General features: G+C 48.2%; 1 protein-coding gene across 10 annotated transcripts in view; it reads right to left on the reverse strand.

Annotated features, from left to right (window-relative positions):
• STK33 (serine/threonine kinase 33) overlaps positions 1–19,767 on the reverse strand; it is a 101,768-nt gene that overhangs the window by 45,291 nt on the left and 36,710 nt on the right. For 7 of the 10 annotated variants that reach the window (XM_065592166.1, XM_065592160.1, XM_065592168.1 and 4 more), the window contains one exon: positions 1,732–2,031. In XM_065592166.1, the coding sequence (XP_065448238.1) occupies positions 1,732–1,941 (210 nt within the window). In that variant the 5' untranslated portion in view covers positions 1,942–2,031. Of the gene's footprint in view, positions 1–1,731; positions 2,032–14,425; positions 14,529–19,767 lie in introns of all 10 variants that reach the window. The other 3 variants (XM_065592167.1, XM_065592162.1, XM_065592163.1) reach the window with 1 other exon arrangement.

The raw sequence follows: 19,767 nt of genomic DNA on the forward strand, positions 1-19,767 counted from the left end.
TTCAGATATATATTTAATACAAACTCCTCCAATAAAAGCTTTTAAAGCTTCCAATTGTACAATTTTAGAACCTTCAATATTAGAGAGATTATGTTCTGAGATAAATATGTCCGCAATCAAAGCATTAAATACTGCAGGAACAATACTTAAAGAAAGAAACTCTGTACATCAATAAGAATGGCCTAAAGAGAAATTAAAGACAGATAGTCAACTTAAAAACCATACTTTTGTCTGAATTTTTACCTACTATTATATAGCATACAATTATTATTATGTACTATTAAAACATTTAAGATTACTATAATTGAAAGAGGGGAAAATAAACTAACATATTCAAACCTGGATGCCTAAAGATTCCTAAATCAAAAGCCTGATCTTCAAATGTGCTGAACACAACAGTTCTATTGACTTCAAGGGAATTGGTGAGTACTCAGTTCTTCTGCAAATTAGACCACTTCTATTTAAAGCCTTGCTTCAGCAAAAGCTACTAAGCATGTGCCTAAATCCATCCTTGTTCAAGACGTGATTCAACAAACCATCCTTTAGCAAAGAACTTCAGCATATGCTTTACTGAATTGGGTCAAGGGGGCCTACATATAGAGTTTTCTAGATTATTTATTACATGCATTACCAGCACCTCATTTACAGTTAATTGCACTGTATAGTCTGACCGACACATTTCTTAGGGCTACAATGTAATTTGTCTCAGCGTACTACTTGGCCTGTCTCTTAGGCCTTGGCTACACTTGGGGATTCACAGTGCTGCCGTGGCAGCACTGTGAAGCACGAGTGTAGTCGCGCCGCCAGCGCTGCGAGAGCTCTCTCGCAGCGCTGTAAGTACTCCACCTCTCCGAGGGGCATAGCTTGCAGCGCTGCGAACGAGCATGCAGCGCTGCAGGCGCTGATTACACTGGTGCTTTACAGCGCTGCACTCGCTGCGCTCGGGGGGGGGCGTTTTCACACCCCTGAGCGCAGCAAGTTGCAGCGCTGTACAGCGCCAGTGTAGCCAAGGCCTTAGGGAGAAAAAAAAAGTCCTCTGAACAAGGATTTACTCAATATTTGTTTACAACTTAGGTTAAAAATGATATAATTTTATATTCATATGGTATAATCTTCACTCTGAGTTAAATGTACATCATAGTACATGAATAACTTAGCACTTATAAACCACTTTGCAGTTTCAAAGCATTAACTAATTAATCCCATTAAATCCATTTAATATGTAACCTTTTCGTGTCTCTTGAGGTAAGATATTAACACCACATTTTCTTCAAAAGAAAAAAAATCAGGAATTTACATGTTTTAATATATTAAGTTAATTTGTTCTGCAAATTTTCTAATAAATTATTAGATTTTTTTAAATAGTGAAACAGCTTCTTCCATATAATTGGTCCTATATGGGTATGGTCAAGCATAATGTGTTATATCATACTCTTCTCATGGTATTCACAATTTCTAGAGAACCAGGAATTTAAAAAAAAAACATTATAGATTGTTACATGCAGTATATAAGAGCTAGGAATTATTATTATTAGGTACTAGGCTTCAAAAACATTGTGAATAGGGAAGATGTTTTAGAATGTAGTTAGAATCTGGGCCGTTCTACTATACACATTTATGAAGGCACACTGGAAATATAGTCCTTATTGTTCTAAGCAGAAATGAGCACTAGTCATTATGAAATAAAACCTGGATGGAAAGGAATGGTATCTCTAAACCCAATCTGCTCACCTCTGTTACAAAAGAGATTTGTTCCTCTGACTGGTGAGGCAAGGTGTCATCATGGGAACTTAAAAACTCAGATGTCTCTAGCAGAGTACCTCCGGAGCACACTGGACCCTTGTTGCAATTGGGGCAAAAAAATACAACATCGCTTGGTTGAAATGAAGCGGAGCACTTGGTGCATTTTATGGTTTTCTTGTCCTGGCTGAGATCAGTCATCTGTTCAGTGTTGTAGAACTTGCTGTGCAAATTAAATGGTAGCACAAAGACCGGCAGGAATGTGTCCACTGATGAAGGAAGAACAAAAAGCTGAGGAGAAGAATGGGAGGGTCACAATTAGTGAATTTGTGGCACGAAAAAAACTTATGTTCTGATTATGAATGTCTGCCACACTGACAAGGAACTAGACTGGTACAACACAGAATACTGGTTTGTACAGCAGATCTGCAAAAACAGAAGTTGTAGTTAAGAAAATTTTCCTTCAGCTTTTCTACCCACGCCTGGCACGTTCAGGGAATCATAGAAATTGGAGATGGGAAAAATAAATTCCTGCTTATTACCAATGCAAGGTTGTTTTCCACATTTATTTTCTAGTTATTTCTTTTTCATAAATGGGATATAACATATTTGTTAAAATATTTCAAAATACTTAATTAAACCTAAATAATTGTAACTGGCATGATTATGTTGTTATTTTGACAAATAAAAATGCAGAATTTTCAAATATTGTGTACAGAATTTTTAATTTTTTGGCACAGAATTCCTTCAGGAATAACTAATGGCGGGGAAACGGGCATGAAGGAGGGCTTTAATGGTGGTCATGAAATAGTTTTGCTCACTTAAAAGAAAAATATTTTGCTCATTTTCTAAAAAGGGCCAACATTAAATGTTATACTACATTTCCTGCCTAGTTCGAGGTTTTTGTAAGCTGGCATACTGTGGAATGGTTCTTATCAAATTAGAGTCTTTTCTCGGCTGATCAATGAACTGAAAGATAAATTCTGGTTAACATTATCAATTAAACTATGCAGAAAAGGAGAGATTCGGTTTTACAAAACCTTCATGGATCTTTCTATCTAGCCAAAACAGACCAGAGGAAATAGTTTAAAAAGTGGAACAGAAAAAGAAAAAGGAAAAGGACCTGCTGCTGCTGTAAATCAAAGCACTTCCAATGGTGGAAAACACTGATCCTACATTGGCTTCTTGCTTGAGACGTCTTTTTCAATACACTTTAATCGTGTTCTAAGAGGCATGTGACCTTCCATGCAGCCTTTAGTATATCACTAGAACAGGCCAAGACAGGCCAACCCTAAAAAGTTTCCGATGTTTTATTAGTCCCTTAAACTACAGGCTATTGCAGGGGATCTAATCAGTCAATTAGAGAATGAACAATAAGTGATAGAGAGCTTTATTTATCCCAAGTAAAAAAATGAGAAAAGGTGAAAGGTGGAATCCACAGGACAGCAATTCTAGTGAACACAGGGTGTGACATTACACTCCATATTCTTTATGGAAATATGCTTATGATATGGATATGACATAACTGAGATATACTTTATGCAAGATGGCTCATGTAAGATATCACTGGAAAGGTTATGATTTATTGAATGCAATTATACAATTTGTATGCCTGTATCATTTCTGCATCTGAAGTTAGGAATATTGACTCTGTATCTGTATTTCAAATGGAATCCTTTCAGCATTACGCCCAACTAGCCCTTCAGGTACCACAATGAGAAAGCAAGATAGTGCTAATGGCCCATTACCAGAGACAATTGACTGTAAGAGAACTTAGTCTTCCTGTGGATGCTCCAGTGGCGGCCACAGTCTTGCAGAGACATGGGTCTGAGTCACCTGGTTCTGGATACCCTTCCTCCCCTTTTGGAATGCCAGTTTTTCCACTAGAAGAAAAGGGTTCCTGCCTTGCACAAGAGCTACATAAGGCAGGGGAGTGACATCACCGAGGTTCTCCTCTCCCTCCCACACAAAGGGTAGGTCTACACTTACCTCTGGGTCCAGCGGTAAGCAATCTATCTTCTGGGATCGATCCCGGAAGTGCTCGCCGTCGACGCCGGTACTCCAGCTCGGCGAGAGGAGTACGCGGCATCGACGGGGGAGCCTGCCTGCCGTGTTTGGATCCGCGATAAGTTCGAACTAAGGTACTTCGAATTCAGCTACATTATTAACGTAGCTGAATTTGTGTACCTTAGTTCGAAATGGGGGGTTAGTGTGGACCAAGCCTATGAGACACTGAAAAACACCTGGAAGCAAGAACTGAACTGGGGAGAGAGGGGTTGAGCCCAAGCTGGAAGGGCGTCTAGCTTGTGAGTCTCAAGCTGGAGACCAGTGCAGCTGCCTTTCAAGACTTTCTGTAATCTGCCTGCAACAATATCTAGAGTGAAAAAAAATACTATTTGTAACCAATTTCTTTAATGAAACAAGCTTAATTTGTGTGTTTTGTTTTATTTGCTTAGTAATCTGTTTTGTTCTGTTTGCTATATTTTAACCCGGGGCGGGCAAACTTTTTGGCCTGAGGGCCACATCAGGTTTCCAAAATTGTATGGAGGGCCGGTAAGGGGAGGCTGTGCCTCCCCAAACAGTCAGGCGTGGCCCAGCCCCACCCCCTATCCAACCCCCCCTGCTTCTTGCCCCCTCACAGCCCCCCCCGGGACTCCTGCCCCATCCAACCCCCCCATTCCCTGTCCCCTGATGGCCCCCTCGGGACCTCTGCCCCATCCATGCCCCCCTGCTCCCTGTCCCCTGACCGCCCCCGGACCTCCCGCCCCTGACTGCCCCCTGCCGCCTCATCCAACCCCCCTTCTCCTTCCTGACTGCCCCCTGGGGACTCCTGCCCCCATTCAACCCCCCTGTTCCCTGTCCTCTGACCACCCTGACCCCTATCCACACCCCGACCACTGCCCCAAACTCCCCTGCCTACTATCCAACCCCGCCGCTCCCTGCCCGCTCACCGTGCTGCCTGGAGCACCGGCGGCTGGCGGTGCTACAGTTGCGCCTCCCAGAGCACCAGGACAGGCAGCTACACTGCCTGGCTGGAGCCAGCCACGCCACTGTGCAACACAGAGCACCGGGTCAGGCCGGGCTCTGCAGCTGTGCTGCTCGGCAAGAGCTCACAGCCCCGCCGCCCAGAGCATTGCGCCGGCAGTGTGGCGAGCTGAGGCTGTGGGGGAGGGGAAACAGCGGGGCAGGGGTCGGGGGCTAGCCTCCCTGGCCAGGAGCTCAGGGGCCGGGCAGGACGGTCCTGCGGGCCGGATGTGGCCCGCGGGCTGTAGTTTACCCACCTCTGTTTTAACCACTTAAAATTCACCTTTTGTAATTAATAAATGTATTTCTTGTTTATAATATAATCCCATTTGTGCAATTCACAATTGGGGGGGAGGGGTAAGAGGCTGTGCATACCTTCCTCCAACTGAGGGAGGAGGCAGATTTCATAATATACTTTTGGGTCTGCACTCCAAGGGAGGTGGACACCTGAGTGCTGGGGCAAGTCCCTTAAGACTGGAGACTTCCCAGAGCTGATCTCATTATCTGTGTCACATCAGGTGACATCTCGAAGGGAGGAAGCCATCACACAGTGTATTTGTTAGATTTATCTATTTTCTACTCTTACCAATAAAAATAAAACATAAGGATTTAAGATCCAAACTCCTAATTTAAAAATATAATATAATCAAGTCCTCAAATATTCTAACACACAATTCCTGGCATTAATATCCGCTCCTATATCTATCAAATAATGAAAAATGTAAGTTTTATATAATTGAAAAGGTTTTTGTGGAGAAAGGAGAGAAATTTGATGTATTTTTTTTTTAACTGTAGCAGGGCAATAGGGTACATGTGGTGCAAATAGGGAAATAGCAGAGGGAGGGAGGGGCTTTTTCTTATATAGGCGCCTATTACCCCCCATCCCATCCCGTTTTTTTGCAGTTGCTATCTGGTCACCCTACCTAGAAGCATAAGGAACATTTTTCTCACATACTTGTAGCTGTCTATTTTTGCCACTGTGAATTAAAAGTGTGATCAAAGCACAATCTGAAATTACTTTTCCTTTACAACTCAAAAGTGTTTTTAAGTGCTTTTAATCAAAGTTAACAACTGTGAGGGATCCAGGAGAGACTGGAACTCATGGATACATACAATTCTTATTGGCAAAACAGGTATATCAATAGCCACTTTTTCTGTTTGTGAAAAGAGGAATGTTCACACACTTGAAATTTCAGCTTTCTAGTGGGTAAAAGTATTAACTTCTAGTTCTCCCAGGCCATGAAATATTGGCCCTTAAATACGCATCTCATGAATACGTTGCATTTTCTTTTACTTCAATTCCAACATGATTTTAGCAGCTCTGGTACTCAGAACTGAGATTTTCAATGTTATTGCTTATTAATCTCTAATCTGAGCAGATCTGCTTCTAAACCTCACAACTGCGAACTCATCAATAACTGACTTCCTCTGTGGCCTCAAGAAAGTCATTTCACTTCTCTGCCTCATTTTCCTTATCTGTTAAATTAAGATAATTCTACTTCCCATACTATGTTGTTGTCAAGGTTTGGTAAATGTTAATGTCTGCAAAATACTTTAAACAGAAAGTGCAATACAGGTACTATATATTATTATTTTGACCTGCTATTTGTTATTTTATATGTAATATGACAGCACCTAGAAAAAAAACGGTTACTTACCTTCTGTAACTGTTGTTCTTCGAGATGTGTTGTTCACGTCCATTACACATTAGGTGTGCGCGCGCCGCGTGCACGGACGTCGGAAACTTTTTCCCTTAGCGGCTCCCGTCGGGTCGGCGGGCCCCCTCCTTCCCGCCAGAGCGGCGCCCCGCTACAGGGTATATATATCCCTGCCGACCCGACCCCTCCGGTTCCTTCTTGCCGGAGACTCCGACAGAGGGGAAGGAGGGTGGGAAGTGTAATGGACGTGAACAACACATCTCGAAGAACAACAGTTACAGAAGGTAAGTAACCGTTTTTCTTCTTCGAGTGATTGTTCATGTCCATTACACATTAAGTGATTCCCAAGCTTACCATTGGAGGTGGGTAGGAGTCAAGGTACAACTGACTATAACACAGCCCGACCGACCATCGCGTCCTCTCTGGTCTGATGATGGATCGCGTAGTGGGCTGTGAACGTGTGTATGGACGACCAGGTGGCTGCCTTACAGATCTCCTGGATCGGGACCTGCGCCAAGTAGGCCATTGAGGACGCTTGGGCTCTAGTCGAATGGGCCCGGATCTCCGGGGCCGGAACATTGGCGAGCTCATAACAAGTGCGTATACAGTGCACAATCCATGCCAACAAGCGCTGTGTCGAAATAGGCAAGCCTTTCATACGTTCCGCAATCGCAATGAACAGCTGGGGTGTTCTGCGGAACGACCTGGTCCGCTCCAGGTAAAATGCCAACGCCCTTCGGACATCCAGGGTATGTAGGCTGCGGTGGTGAGGGTCCGTATGGGGTTTTGGAAAAAACACCGGAAGGCAAATGTCTTGCCCCATGTGAAACTGTGACACCACCTTTGGGAGGAATTTGGGGTGCGGCCTAAGTTGCACCTTATCTTTATGGAACACCGTATAAGGTGGCTCCGACGAGAGGGCCTTCAATTCCGATACCCTTCTGGCCGACGTGATGGCCACGAGAAACGCCACCTTCCAGGAGAGGTGCGTGAGGGAGCAAGTGGCCAGGGGCTCAAAGGGGGGACTCATAAGTCTATTTAGCACTAGGTTCAGAGACCACGTCGGAACCGGCGGGCGTGAGTAGGGAAACACCCTTTCCAGCCCCTTGAGGAATCGGGCCACTGTGGGGTTAGAGAATACTGACACTCCCAACTCTCCCGGATGGAAAGCCGAAATAGCGGCTAAGTGAACTCTAATTGAGGCGGGCGCGAGCCCTTGATTCTTGAGGTGCAGTAAATAGTCCAAGATGGATGGAACCGAGGCCTGTAAAGGTTGTATGCGTTGGGGCTCACACCAGTGGGAGAACCTCTTCCACTTCGCCAGGTATGTTGCCCTTGTAAAGGGCTTCCTACTATTAAGGAGGACTTGCTGAACCTGGTGAGAGCACCTATGTTCTGCATCGTTCAGCCAGAGAGATACCATGCCGTGAGATGAAGCGAAGACAGGTTCGGGTGGAGTAGGCGACCTTTGTCTTGTGTGACTAGGTCGCGATGGAGGGGAAGGGTGATTGGATCGGTCATGGACAGTTCCAGCAGGGACGTGAACCAATGCTGGCAGGGCCAGGCCGGGGCAATAAGAATGATCGTTGCCCTGTCCCTGCGGGTCTTGAGAAGAACCTTGTGTATAAGTGGAAATGGAGGGAAGGCATATTTTAGGCTCCCTCCCCATGGGATCATGAAGGCATCCGCTACTGATCCCGGGCTGACGTTCTGGAACGAGCAGAACTGAGGGCATTGGCTGTTGTCCCTGGTGGCGAACAGATCCACCCGGGGAAAACCCCACCTCCGGAAGATCGAATGCAGGACGTCTCCTCTCAGCGTCCATTCGTGCATTCGGTAGGATCGACTGAGGCGGTCCGCTAAGCCGTTTTGAATTCCTGGAAGATACGTCGCGATGAGGTGTATCGCATGGGCTATACAGAAGTTCCATAATTGGATAGCCTCGTGACAGAGGGGAGAAGACCGGGACCCGCCCTGCTTGTTTATATAGAACATGGCGGTAGTGTTGTCCGTCAGGACTGCCACGCTGTGACCTTTTAGGAAGGCGTGGAAGGTCTGGCAGGCGAGGCGAACCGCTCTTAGCTCCTTCAGATTGATGTGAAGCAGCTTGTCCTCTCTGGACCACAGCCCTTGTGTCCGCAGTTCCCCCAGGTGCGCCCCCCAACCTATGTCTGATGCGTCTGTCACTAACGTCAGAGTGGGTTGTGGGGTAGCGAAGGGGATCCCCTCGCATACCTGCTGGCGATCGAGCCACCAGCGTAGTGAGCTGAGCACCTGGTTCGGGATCGTGACTACCTGATCCGATGGGTCTCTGTTGGGGCGATGCGTGTGGGCGAACCACAACTGTAAAGGCCGGAGCCTCAGGCGAGCATGTCTGACCACGTGTGTGCAAGCTGCCATATGCCCCAGAAGTTGCATGCAACATCTTGCTGTTGTCGTGGGAAATTTTTGGACCGAGCTTACGGCCCCGTGAATTGACATGAACCGTGCCTCTGGTAAACTCGCTCGCGCGGTTACCGAGTCCAGGGTAGCACCTATGAAGTCCAGCCTCTGAGTGGGGACTAACGTGGATTTCGGTACGTTGACCCGGAGGCCGAGCTTGTCGAACGTCTGCAAGGCCAGCGTTACGTGAGATCGGACTTCGGCCTCCGACCTGCCCACGAGTAGCCAATCGTCCAGGTACGGGAACACACGCATCCTTCTTTTTCGAAGGAAGGCTGCTACCACGGACATGCACTTCGTGAACACCCGTGGTGCTGACGCCAGGCCGAAGGGCAGGACCGTAAATTGGAAATGGCGCTGGCCGACAATGAAGCGCAGAAACCGCCTGTGGGCCGGATTGATTGCGATGTGAAAATAGGCATCTTTCATATCGAGGGCAGCATACCAATCCCCCGGATCCAGGGATGGGATAATAGTTCCAAGGGAGACCATACGGAAGCGCGCTTTGATCAGGAACCTGTTTAGATCGCGCAGGTCCAAGATAGGACGGAGGCCCCCTTTTGCCTTGGGAATCAGGAAGTATCTGGAATAGAATCCTTTTCCCCTTAGGTCCAGAGGGACCTCTTCTACTGCTCCTGCAGTGAGAAGGGTCTGTACCTCCTGTACGAGGAGTTGCTCGTGAGAAGGGTCCCTGAAGAGGGACGGGGGAGGGGGATGGCAGGGAGGGGGCGAGGAAAACTGGAGGGTATAACCCGCCTTCACTGTGCGCAGGACCCAGCGGTCCGATGTTATGCGCGACCAGGCCCGGTAGAAACGGGACAGACGGTCCTTGAAACCCAAAGGAGGATCCGGTATAGGAGGTGGTACGCTGTCCTCGGGCGTAGCTTCAAAAGCCTGGTTTATTTCCCGGCTGTGGCTTGCCCTGGCCATGATTCTGGCCCTGGTTAGGCGTATTGTTTCGTCTCCGCCTATTATCCCTGCCTCGACGGCGGTAAGGCTCGTGTCGGGGCCGAGGGTGGTAATGCCTTTGCGGCGGCTGGGGCTTGAAGGGCTTACGCTGTGTCACCGGCGTATGCATACCCAGTGACTTAAGGGTCGCTCGTGAGTCCTTAAGGCTGTGCAGCCTGGCGTCTGTCTGGTCGGAAAACAAGCCCGAACCTTCAAACGGGAGGTCCTGCAGCGTGGTCTGTACCTCCGGTGGGAGACCTGAAGCCTGCAACCACGCCGAACGCCGCATCACGACTCCCGACGCAATTGTTCTGGCCGCAGCGTCGGCTGAGTCTAGAGCGGCCTGTAAAGAGGTCTTGGCCACTGCCATTCCTTCCTCTACCAGGGCCGTGAACTCCTGATGAGCGTCAGGTGGGAGGGAGTCCTTAAACTTGGCGACTGATGCCCAGGAGTTGAAATTGTGCCTGTTTAGGATCGCCTGCTGATTGGCGATCCTCAGCTGAAGGCCTCCCGATGAATAGACTTTCCTCCCGAATAAGTCCAATCTCTTAGCTTCCTTGCCCTTGGGGGCAGGAGCTTGCTGGCCATGCCGCTCTTTCTCGTTCACCGCCGAGACCACCAGCGAACAGGGGGAAGGATGTAGAAAGAGGAAGTCAAACCCTCTAGATGGGGCGAAGTACTTTCTCTCCACGCCCTTTGCAGTTGGCGCGCTAGAGGCCGGTGTTTGCCACACCGTCTTATAGTTGGACTGTACTGTCCGTATAATCGGGAGAGTGACTCTGGAGGGGCCCTCTGGGCTCAGGATATCGACCATGGGGTCGTCCTGCTCCACGGTCTCTTCCGCCTGCAAACCCAGATTAAGGGCTACCCGGCGAAGCAGGTCTTGATGTGCCCGATGGTCAATCGGGGGAGGGCCGGACACCAATGTGCCCGCAACTGCCTCATCTGGCAAGGAGGACGAGGTCGGGGCCTTTTGCCCATCCTCAGTATCCTGCAGTCCGGTCTCAGCCAATTGCTCCTCTGCGGCATGACCCGCCGCGTGGGATTGGGACGGTACCGTACTCGGTGCCGAGTCCCCTCTTTCCCGCTCCGGTGGTCTAGAGACCGTTGCCTCCCTATACGATGGCGGACGGTGCCGCGGGGAGCGGGATCGGTACCGGGATGGCCCGGATCTCGAAGCCCTCGATGGGGGCCCTTGTTGGTGGTAGGCCCAGGGTGTCCAGAATGGCCATTGGCTCGGCTGGCCCCATTGTGACTGTCCGTAGTCCCTGCTGGCCTGTGATCTACGGGCAACCCCGCCGTATCGGTCTGAGTCAGTCCCCGAGACCACGGACGGTGACCTGGAAGGCCACGGTGGCGCCGTAGGACGGTGCCGGTCCGACCTTGGAGAATAGCGCCTTCGCGACCAGGACCTGGAACGGCGCCTCGCTGACCTGGACCTGGAACGGTACCGGTGATCCCGGGACCGGGAACGGCTACGGCTGGTCGGCCTTGGGTAACGAGCCGCCAATGCTTCACGGTGCCGACTCGTGCTCGGTTGCTGAGTCGGTGCCGATCGTGTGCTGAAGCCCGCCTGCTGCGGTGCTTCTTGCGCCGGGGGCAACCGGGAGTCCACCGAGGCGGAGCTCGACCGGGACCGGTCCCTGGAACGGTGCCGAGATGGCGACCGTGACGGGCGCACCATCGCCGGCTTGCCTCTGCGCGGCAGCATAGGCGGGGCGCCTTCAGCGCGTACTGGGGCCTCAACGGACAAGGCGATGAGGTCCTTAGCTGCCTCAAACGTGTCCGGAGTGGAGGGCTGTTCCACAAGTTCCTCTAGCCCTTCATTGTCGCTCGACGCGCTCATCCCGGGGCTCGACGGGCCCCTCGGCGCTGGAGCCACTACCGTGGTCCTTGACGAGTCCGTGTCGGCCTTAGGGGCACTCGAGGTCTTTACCGGTGCCGCCTTCTTATGCGGGGAGCGACCGCGGGCCTTAGGCTGGCCCTTCACTTTCGCCGGCGAAGACGATCGGCGTCGTGCCCTTCCCCGCTGGGTCGGTGCCGCGGTCTTCGAGTGACCCGCCGGTGCCGGTTCCCTCACCGAAGCCGGTGCGCTTCGCACGGAGGCAGACGGTGCCGTCGAAGTGGAGGGCTGTAGCGCCGTCTCCATGAGCAGCTGCTTAAGGCAAAAGTCCCTCTCTTTTCTAGTTCTGGGCTTAAAAGCCTTGCAGATTTTGCAGCGCTCTTTCTGATGAGCTTCCCCCAGGCAACGCAGACACGAAGCGTGGGGGTCGCTCAATGGCATAGGCCTGCGGCACGTGGCACAGGCCTTGAAACCCTGGGCGTGTGGCATACCCCACCGCCCGGGGCCGGTGCCGGGGCTGAACAAACAACCCCAGCAGGAGTTTTAAGTACTCTGATGAGCTGTTAACTACTGAGTAAACTCTATCTTTGATGACTACTAGATAACTCTAATGACTATTTGCTAAGGGACACTCTCATGACGAGAGACAGAGTTGTTCCAACGCCGCCACGGACGGTAAGAAGGAACTGGAGGGGTCGGGTCGGCAGGGATATATATACCCTGGAGCGGGGCGCCGCTCTGGCGGGAAGGAGGGGGCCCGCCGACCCGACGGGAGCCGCTAAGGGAAAAAGTTTCCGATGTCCGTGCACGCGGCGCGCGCACACCTAATGTGTAATGGACGTGAACAATCACTCGAAGAAGAACCCAAATTACTTACTAAGACTCATTCTAGTGAACCCGCAAATACTTTTAGGTTCAATATGTTTTTCTAAATTCTGGTACTGGGCATTCATTAAAAAGAGATCAGGGGGTAGCCAGGTTAGTCTGTATCTACAAAAAAAACAAGGAGTCTGGTGGCACCTTAAAGACTAACAGATTTATTTGGGCATAAACTTTCGTGGGTAAAAACCTCACTTCTTCCAGACTCCTTGTTGTTTTTATTAAAAAGAGAAAAACTGAATCCTTGTCCTTTGCTAATGTTCAAAATAAAGCTAGCAATAATCATAGAACTAGCATTCTCTTAGCAGGCTGACCCAAGCCAACAGGGAAGTTGACAAAAATCATCTTCTCTGAAGCACTGAACAGGAAAAAAAAATGCATCTAGTAGCATTTGTTTATCAGTGTATGATCATGCACTGCAACAGCTGATCCTGCCAATTAATAAAGTAATATATAACCATGCATAGAGGAATATTTGCATTCATGAGTAGCTATGGCGGTACCTAGTGAAACATACTGTATGTACGCCTACAGAAAAGACTGTCCAACCCTGTTTTAAAATAAATGTGAAAATGGCATTTTTATAATAGACACCAACATAACTTCTCCCCTACTTACTAGCCATTTTTCTTAGAGGCTTGCAATTTTCCTCTTTCATCTTGGCTCCTTTGTAGACAGCACAGGTAGAATGTTAGACCAAGAAGCTGAAGCACTTCTATATTACATTGTACAAAATCTTTAAACAGGTTCACTATCAGTAATTCACAGCCGTAAAAGTACAACATGTAAAAACTACCATTAAACTGGTGAAAGCAGGCCATCCAATCTTTTTATTCAAGCAGGTTAAATTATCATACTTAAGAGATATGCCGAAGCCCTTTTAGGTGCTATTACTATTCGCAACCAATTTTGCTAGGACAACAAAAGCCAAATGAAAATAACCACAGACAAATCCTGTCACTGATTCCCCTGATCTATAACAGACAGTCAGGACATGACTCGAACTGGAAGATTGTCTACTTATAGAGCAACCCTTTGTTGTTAATTTGACTATTTTGGTGTCTCAGATAGCTGCACACATAAATCTGTATGCCTGGTTTTGAAATGACGTGCACTGTACTGCCAAGTAAAAGGTTAGGTTTGGGAGCAACACTGGTTCCAAGTTTACAAAACCAGAGAGACCAGGCAATTGTTGATGTACATGACAGGATGGTTTTGCTCTTTAACAGTCTGTCTTTTTTATGTTGTCCCATTGGAATGTTGTTCTTTCCTGTGTTTTTTATTTTGTTTTGTGTGGTGTGCGTGTGATATGAAGTGTGCAATACGGACAGGTTTTTTTTCTCCCATTAGTCACTGCAGTGTTCTTCTTTTCTCCTCAGAAAATAAGGAAAAATGGCAAATAGGCAAATACATCCTCCCGTGTAAAAGCTAATGGTGGCGGTCAAGTTGCTAATGACTGGAACAGCTATATCAGCCAAGCCCCAGGATACAGGAACAGGAAAAAATGCAGAAACCTCAAGAGAAAGGAAACTAGCAATAAAAGCTTTAGTTCAGAGCTGACTAGTAGCCCATGAAATTATTCTGGGCTAAGATCCCTTTTTCATTATTTAGGGTAATCTTTGTTGTGTCTGGGTACATTTTGGTTCTGGTTCATTTCTCTATGGTGAGGTAGAGATAGATTAAAAAATTATATTTTCTTTTCTGGAGCACCCATTTTCTTTATAAGCCATCACCACTTGGTCTCTGTGACCATGATATCTTTGGATTTCAAAAGACCATTGTCTAAGTGCTGCTTACAAAGTGATTGTTGAAGCAGTATTAACTGCAGCCCAAGATGACTGCTGACGCAGTATTATCTGCAGCCTTAGCAGAGGCTATGTATTCGACCCACCTGTAGTGAGTAACCTAACGATACAGGTGATAGTATTGTGGAAGAGGATAGGACCAACACTTTGGGGAGAAGGAACTCATTGGCCTCATCTCACCATCTACAGCTAGAGAGAAAAACAAAGAAGAAAATCCAAAAAGGGGGGGAAATTATTAGCCATTGCAAGCCAAAGCAACTACACCTACCAGAAACAAATTTCATCTTATTAGAGTACCACTTTTCACATACATGCTAGATATGGAAATATTTCTCTTGAGCACCTACATATTAACTATGCTTGTAAGTGTGCTTGTTACTGTCCAAAAATGACAATATTTTAACTCCAACTTAAATATAAAGAATGCAACATTCAGCCACACAAAGCAATAGAGTGGATCGACCACACAGGCACAAATGAATAATTAACTTGGAGACTTCAACTAATAACTTTTCTCCTACAAAGTGTTACTGTCTATAGTTTTATTTAAAGAACATAATCATGTCAATTTTTTGTCTGCAGAGATCAAACATTTTAGGGTGCAATGTACGCATTCCCCAAATATTCAGAGAAGAAGAAGAACCTAGCAGTCCAACCAAAAATGAAAGCCATCATCTAGACAAAAGAGCAGCACAGAGAACTGACTGTCTCTTCTGGGCAGATTTAATTGTTTTTAGAGAGACAAAGTGGATGAGGTAATATCTTTTATTGGACTAGCTTCTGTTGGTGAGACAAAACTTTTGAGCTTACACAGAGCTCTTCTTCAGGTCTGGAAAACATACTCAGGGGAACAGAGGGTCCTGTGGCACCTTTAAGACTAACAGAAGTATTGGAGCATAAGCTTTTGTGGGTGAATGCCCACTTCATCAGACTCAACCTGCTGCTGTTAGTTTTAAAGGTGCCACAGGACCCTCTGTTGCTTTTTACAGATTCAGACTAACACAGCTACCTCTCTGATACTCAGAGGGTATGTCTACTCTGCAATTAGACACTCACGGCTGACCCATGCCAGCCGACTTGGACTCATGAGGCTTGGATGTAGGGGCTGTTTAACTGCAATGAAGATTTTCAAGCTTGGGCTGCAGCCCGAGCTCTGGAACCCTTCCATCTCACGCGGTCCTAGAGCTCAGGCTCCAGCCAAAGCCCAAACATCTACACTGCAATTAAATAGCTCCTTAGCCTGAGCCTGAGACCTGAGTCAGCTGGCACAGACCAGCAGTGGGTTTTTAATTGCAGTGTAGACATACTCAGAGCATCTCAGCTAAATACAAGGTGTAACAGACATATCTATATCTGACCTATCGGTTCTCATCCTCAAAGGAAACCTTCACAACACTTTCAAAAGACAAGTCTGGAAGCTTAAATTTATAACTTTGCTAGACACTAAAAATCATGGACTGAATAGACCAGGAACCGGCAACCTTTCAGAAGTGTTGTGCCGAGTCTTCATTTATTCACTCTAACTAAGATTTCGCGTGCCAGTCATACATTTTAACGTTTTTAGAAGATCTCTTTCTATAAGTCTATAATATATAACTAAACTATTGTTGTATGTAAAGTAAATAAGGTTTTTAAAATGTTTAAGAAACTTCCTTTAAAATTAAATTAAAATGCAGAGCCCCGCAGACCGGTGGCCAGGACCCAGGCAGTGTGAGTGCCACTGAAAATCAGCTCGCGTGCTGCCTTCAGCACGCATGCCATAGGTTGCCTAACCCTGGAATAGACATTGGATTTATGACAGATTTCAGAGTAGCAGCCGTGTTAGTCTGTATCCGCAAAAAGAACAGGAGTACTTGTGGCACCTTAGAGACTCACAAATTTATTAGAGCATAAGCTTTCGTGGGCATCCGAAGAAGTGGGCTGTAGCCCACGAAAGCTTATGCTCTAATAAATTTGTGAGTCTCTAAGGGTATGTCTACACTACGAAATTAGGTAGAATTTATAGAAGCTGGTTTTATAGAAATCGGTTTTATACAGTCGATTGTGTGTGTCCCCACATAAAATGCTCTAAGTGCATTAAGTCGGCAGACCGCGTCCACAGTTCTGAGGCTAGTGTCGACTTCCGGAGCGTTGCACTGTGGGTAGCTATCCCACAGTTCCCGCAGTCTCCGCCGCCCATTGGAATTCTGGGTTGAGATCCCAATGCCTGAATGATGCAAAACAGTGTCGTGGGGGGTTCTGAGTACATGTCGTCAGGCCCCTCCCTCTCGGTCACAGCAACAGCAGACAATCGATTCACGCCTTTTTACCTGGGTTACCTGTGCAGACAACATACCACGCCAAGCATGGAGCCTGCTCAGCTCAGCTCAGCTCACTGTCACCATATGTCCTCTGGGTGCCGGCAGATGTGGTACTGCATTGCTACACAGCAGCAGCTAATTGCCCTTTGGCAGTAGACGGTGCAGTATGACTGGTAGCCTTCATCGGCGATCTGGTGCTGGCAGACGTGGGGCTGCATTGCACACAACAGCAGCCGCTTGCCTTTTGGTAGAAGATGGTATATTACGACTGATATCCATTGTCGTCGTACTGCAGTGGCTGTCAATCATGGGCACCTGGACAGACATGCTCAGTCCTATCGAACAGTCTCGACGATGATGGCTATCAGTCGTAGTATGCTATTTTCTGCCAAGCGCCCAGTATTTTCTGTCAAGCACCCAGAAGATGCCGAGGGCTATCAGTCATGCTGCACCGTCGTCTGCCATCTTAAGATGTAAAAAATACATTTGTTCTGTATTCATTTGCTTCGCCCTCTCTCCGTGAAATCAACGACCTGCTAAACCCAGGGTTTTGAGTTCAATCTTTGGGGGGGGGGCATTCTGTGTGACAGTTATTTGTGTTTCTCCCTGATGCACAGCCACCTTTGTTGATTTTAATTCCCTGTACCTGTACACCATGTCGTCACTCGCCCCTCCCTCCCTCCCTCCGTCCATCAGATACTAGTTTCACGCCTTTTTTCAGACCAGACGCCATAGCGCTGGGATCATGGAGCCCGCTCAGATCACCGCGGCAATTATGAGCACTATGAACACCACGCGCATTGTCCTGGAGTATATGCAGAGCCAGGATATGCCAAAGCAAAACCAGGACTAGCCGAGGAGGCGAATGCAGCGCGGCGACGAGAGTGATGAGGAAATTGACATGGACATAGACCTCTCACAAAGTACGGGCCCCAGCAATGTGAAAATCATGGTGTTACTGGGGCAGGTTCATGCCGTGGAATGTCAATTCTGGGCCCGGGAAACAAGCACAGACTGGTGGGACCGCATCATGCTGCAGGTGTGGGACGATTCCCAGTGGCTGCGAAACTTTCGCATGCGTAAAGGCACTTTCATGGAACTTTGTGACTTGCTTTCCCCTGCCCTGAAGCGCCAGAATACCAGGATGAGAGCAGCCCTCACAGTTGAGAAGCGAGTGGCGATAGCCCTATGGAAGCTTGCAACGCCAGACAGCTACCGGTCAGTCGGGAATCAATTTGGAGTGGGCAAATCTACTGTGGGAGCTGCTGTGATCCAAGTTGCCAGGGCAATCAAAGATCTGGTGATATCAAGGGTAGTGACTCTGGGAAACGTGCAGGCCATAGTGGATGGCTTTGCTGCAATGGGATTCCCAAACTGTGGTGGGGGGACAGACGGAACCCATATCCCTATCTTGGCACCGGAGCACCAAGCCACCGACTACATAAACCGCAAGGGGTACTTTTCAATGCTGCTGCAAGACCTGGTGGATCACAAGGGACGTTTCACCAACATCAACATGGGATGGCCGGGAAAGGTACATGATGCTCGCGTCTTCAGGCACTCTGGTCTGTTTCAAAAGCTGGAGGAAGGGACTTTCTTCCCGGACCAGAAAATAACCGTTGGGGATGTTGAAATGTCTATCGTGATCCTTGGGGACCCAGCCTACCCCTTAATGCCATGGTTCATGAAGCCGTACACAGGCAGCCTGGACAGGAGTCAGGACCTGTTCAACTACAGGCTGAGCAAAGTGCTGAATGGTGGTGGAATGTGCATTTGGACGTTTAAAAGCGTGCTGGTGCAGCTTACTGACTCGCTCAGACCTCAGCGAAAAGAATATCCCCATTGTTATTGCTGCTTGCTGTGCGCTCCACAATATCTGTGAGAGTAAGGGGGAGACATTTATGGCGGGGTGGGAGGTTGAGGCACATCGCCTGGCCGCTGATTACACGCAGCCAGACACCAGGGCGGTTAGAAGAGCACAGCAAGGCACGGTGCGCATCAGAGAAGGTTTGAAAACGAGTTTTGTGACTGGCCAGGCTATGGTGTGAAACTTCTGTTTGTTTCTCCTTGATGAACACTCCACCCCCCCCCTCCACCTGGTTCACTCTACTTCCCTGTAAACCAACCACCCCACCCTCCCCTCCCCCGTTCGAGCACCGCTTGCAGAGGCAATAAAGTCATTGTTACTTCACATTCATGCATTCTTTATTAATTCATCACACAACTAGGGGGATAATTGCCAAGGTAGCCCGTGATGGGTGGGGGAGGAGGGAAGGAAAAGGACACACTGCCGTTTAAAACTTTAACTCTTATTGAAGGCCAGCCTTCTGATGCTCGGGCAATCATCTGGGGTGGAGTGACTGGGTGGCCGGAGGCCCCCCGACCATGTTCTTGGGCGTCTGGGTGAGGAGGCTATGGAACTTGGGGAGGAGGGCTGTTGGTTACACAGGGGCTGTAGCGGCGGTCTCTGCTCCTGCTGCCTTTCCTGCACCTCAATCATAGGCTGGAGCATATCAGTTTGATGCTCCAGCAGCCGGAGCATCGACTCTTGCCTTCTGTCTGCAAGCTGACGCCACCTATCATCTTCAGCCCGCCACTTGCTCTGTTCATCCCGCGATTCAGCCCGCCACCTCTCCTCTCGTTCATACTGTGCTTTTCTGTAGTCTGACGTTGACCGCCTCCACGCATTCTGCTGTGCTCTTTCAGGGTGGGAGGACATCTGGAGCTCTGTGATCATCCCGAGTCCGCCGTTTTCTCCTTCTAATCTTCGCTAGCCTCTGTAAAGGAGAAACATTTGCAGCTGGTGGAGGAGAAGGGAGAGGTGGTTAAAAAAAGACACATTTTAGAGAACAATGGGTATACTCTTTCACGTTAAATTTTGCTGTTCACATTACACAGCACATGTGCTTTCGTTACAAGGTCGCATTTTTCCTCTTATATTGAGGGCCTGCCGGTTTGGTGTGAGAGATCACTCACGCAGTGCCAGGCAACAAATTTCGGCTTGCAGGCAGCCATGGTAAGCCACTGTCTTTTGGCTTTTTTAACCTTCTTAACATGTGGGAATGGTTTCAAACAATAGTGCCCTCATTTCCCATACCAAGCACCCGTTGGGTTGGCCATTTAAAATG

The sequence above is a fragment of the Chrysemys picta genome, chromosome 4, assembly GCF_011386835.1.
Source record: "Chrysemys picta bellii isolate R12L10 chromosome 4, ASM1138683v2, whole genome shotgun sequence".
NCBI lineage: Eukaryota > Metazoa > Chordata > Testudines > Emydidae > Chrysemys > Chrysemys picta.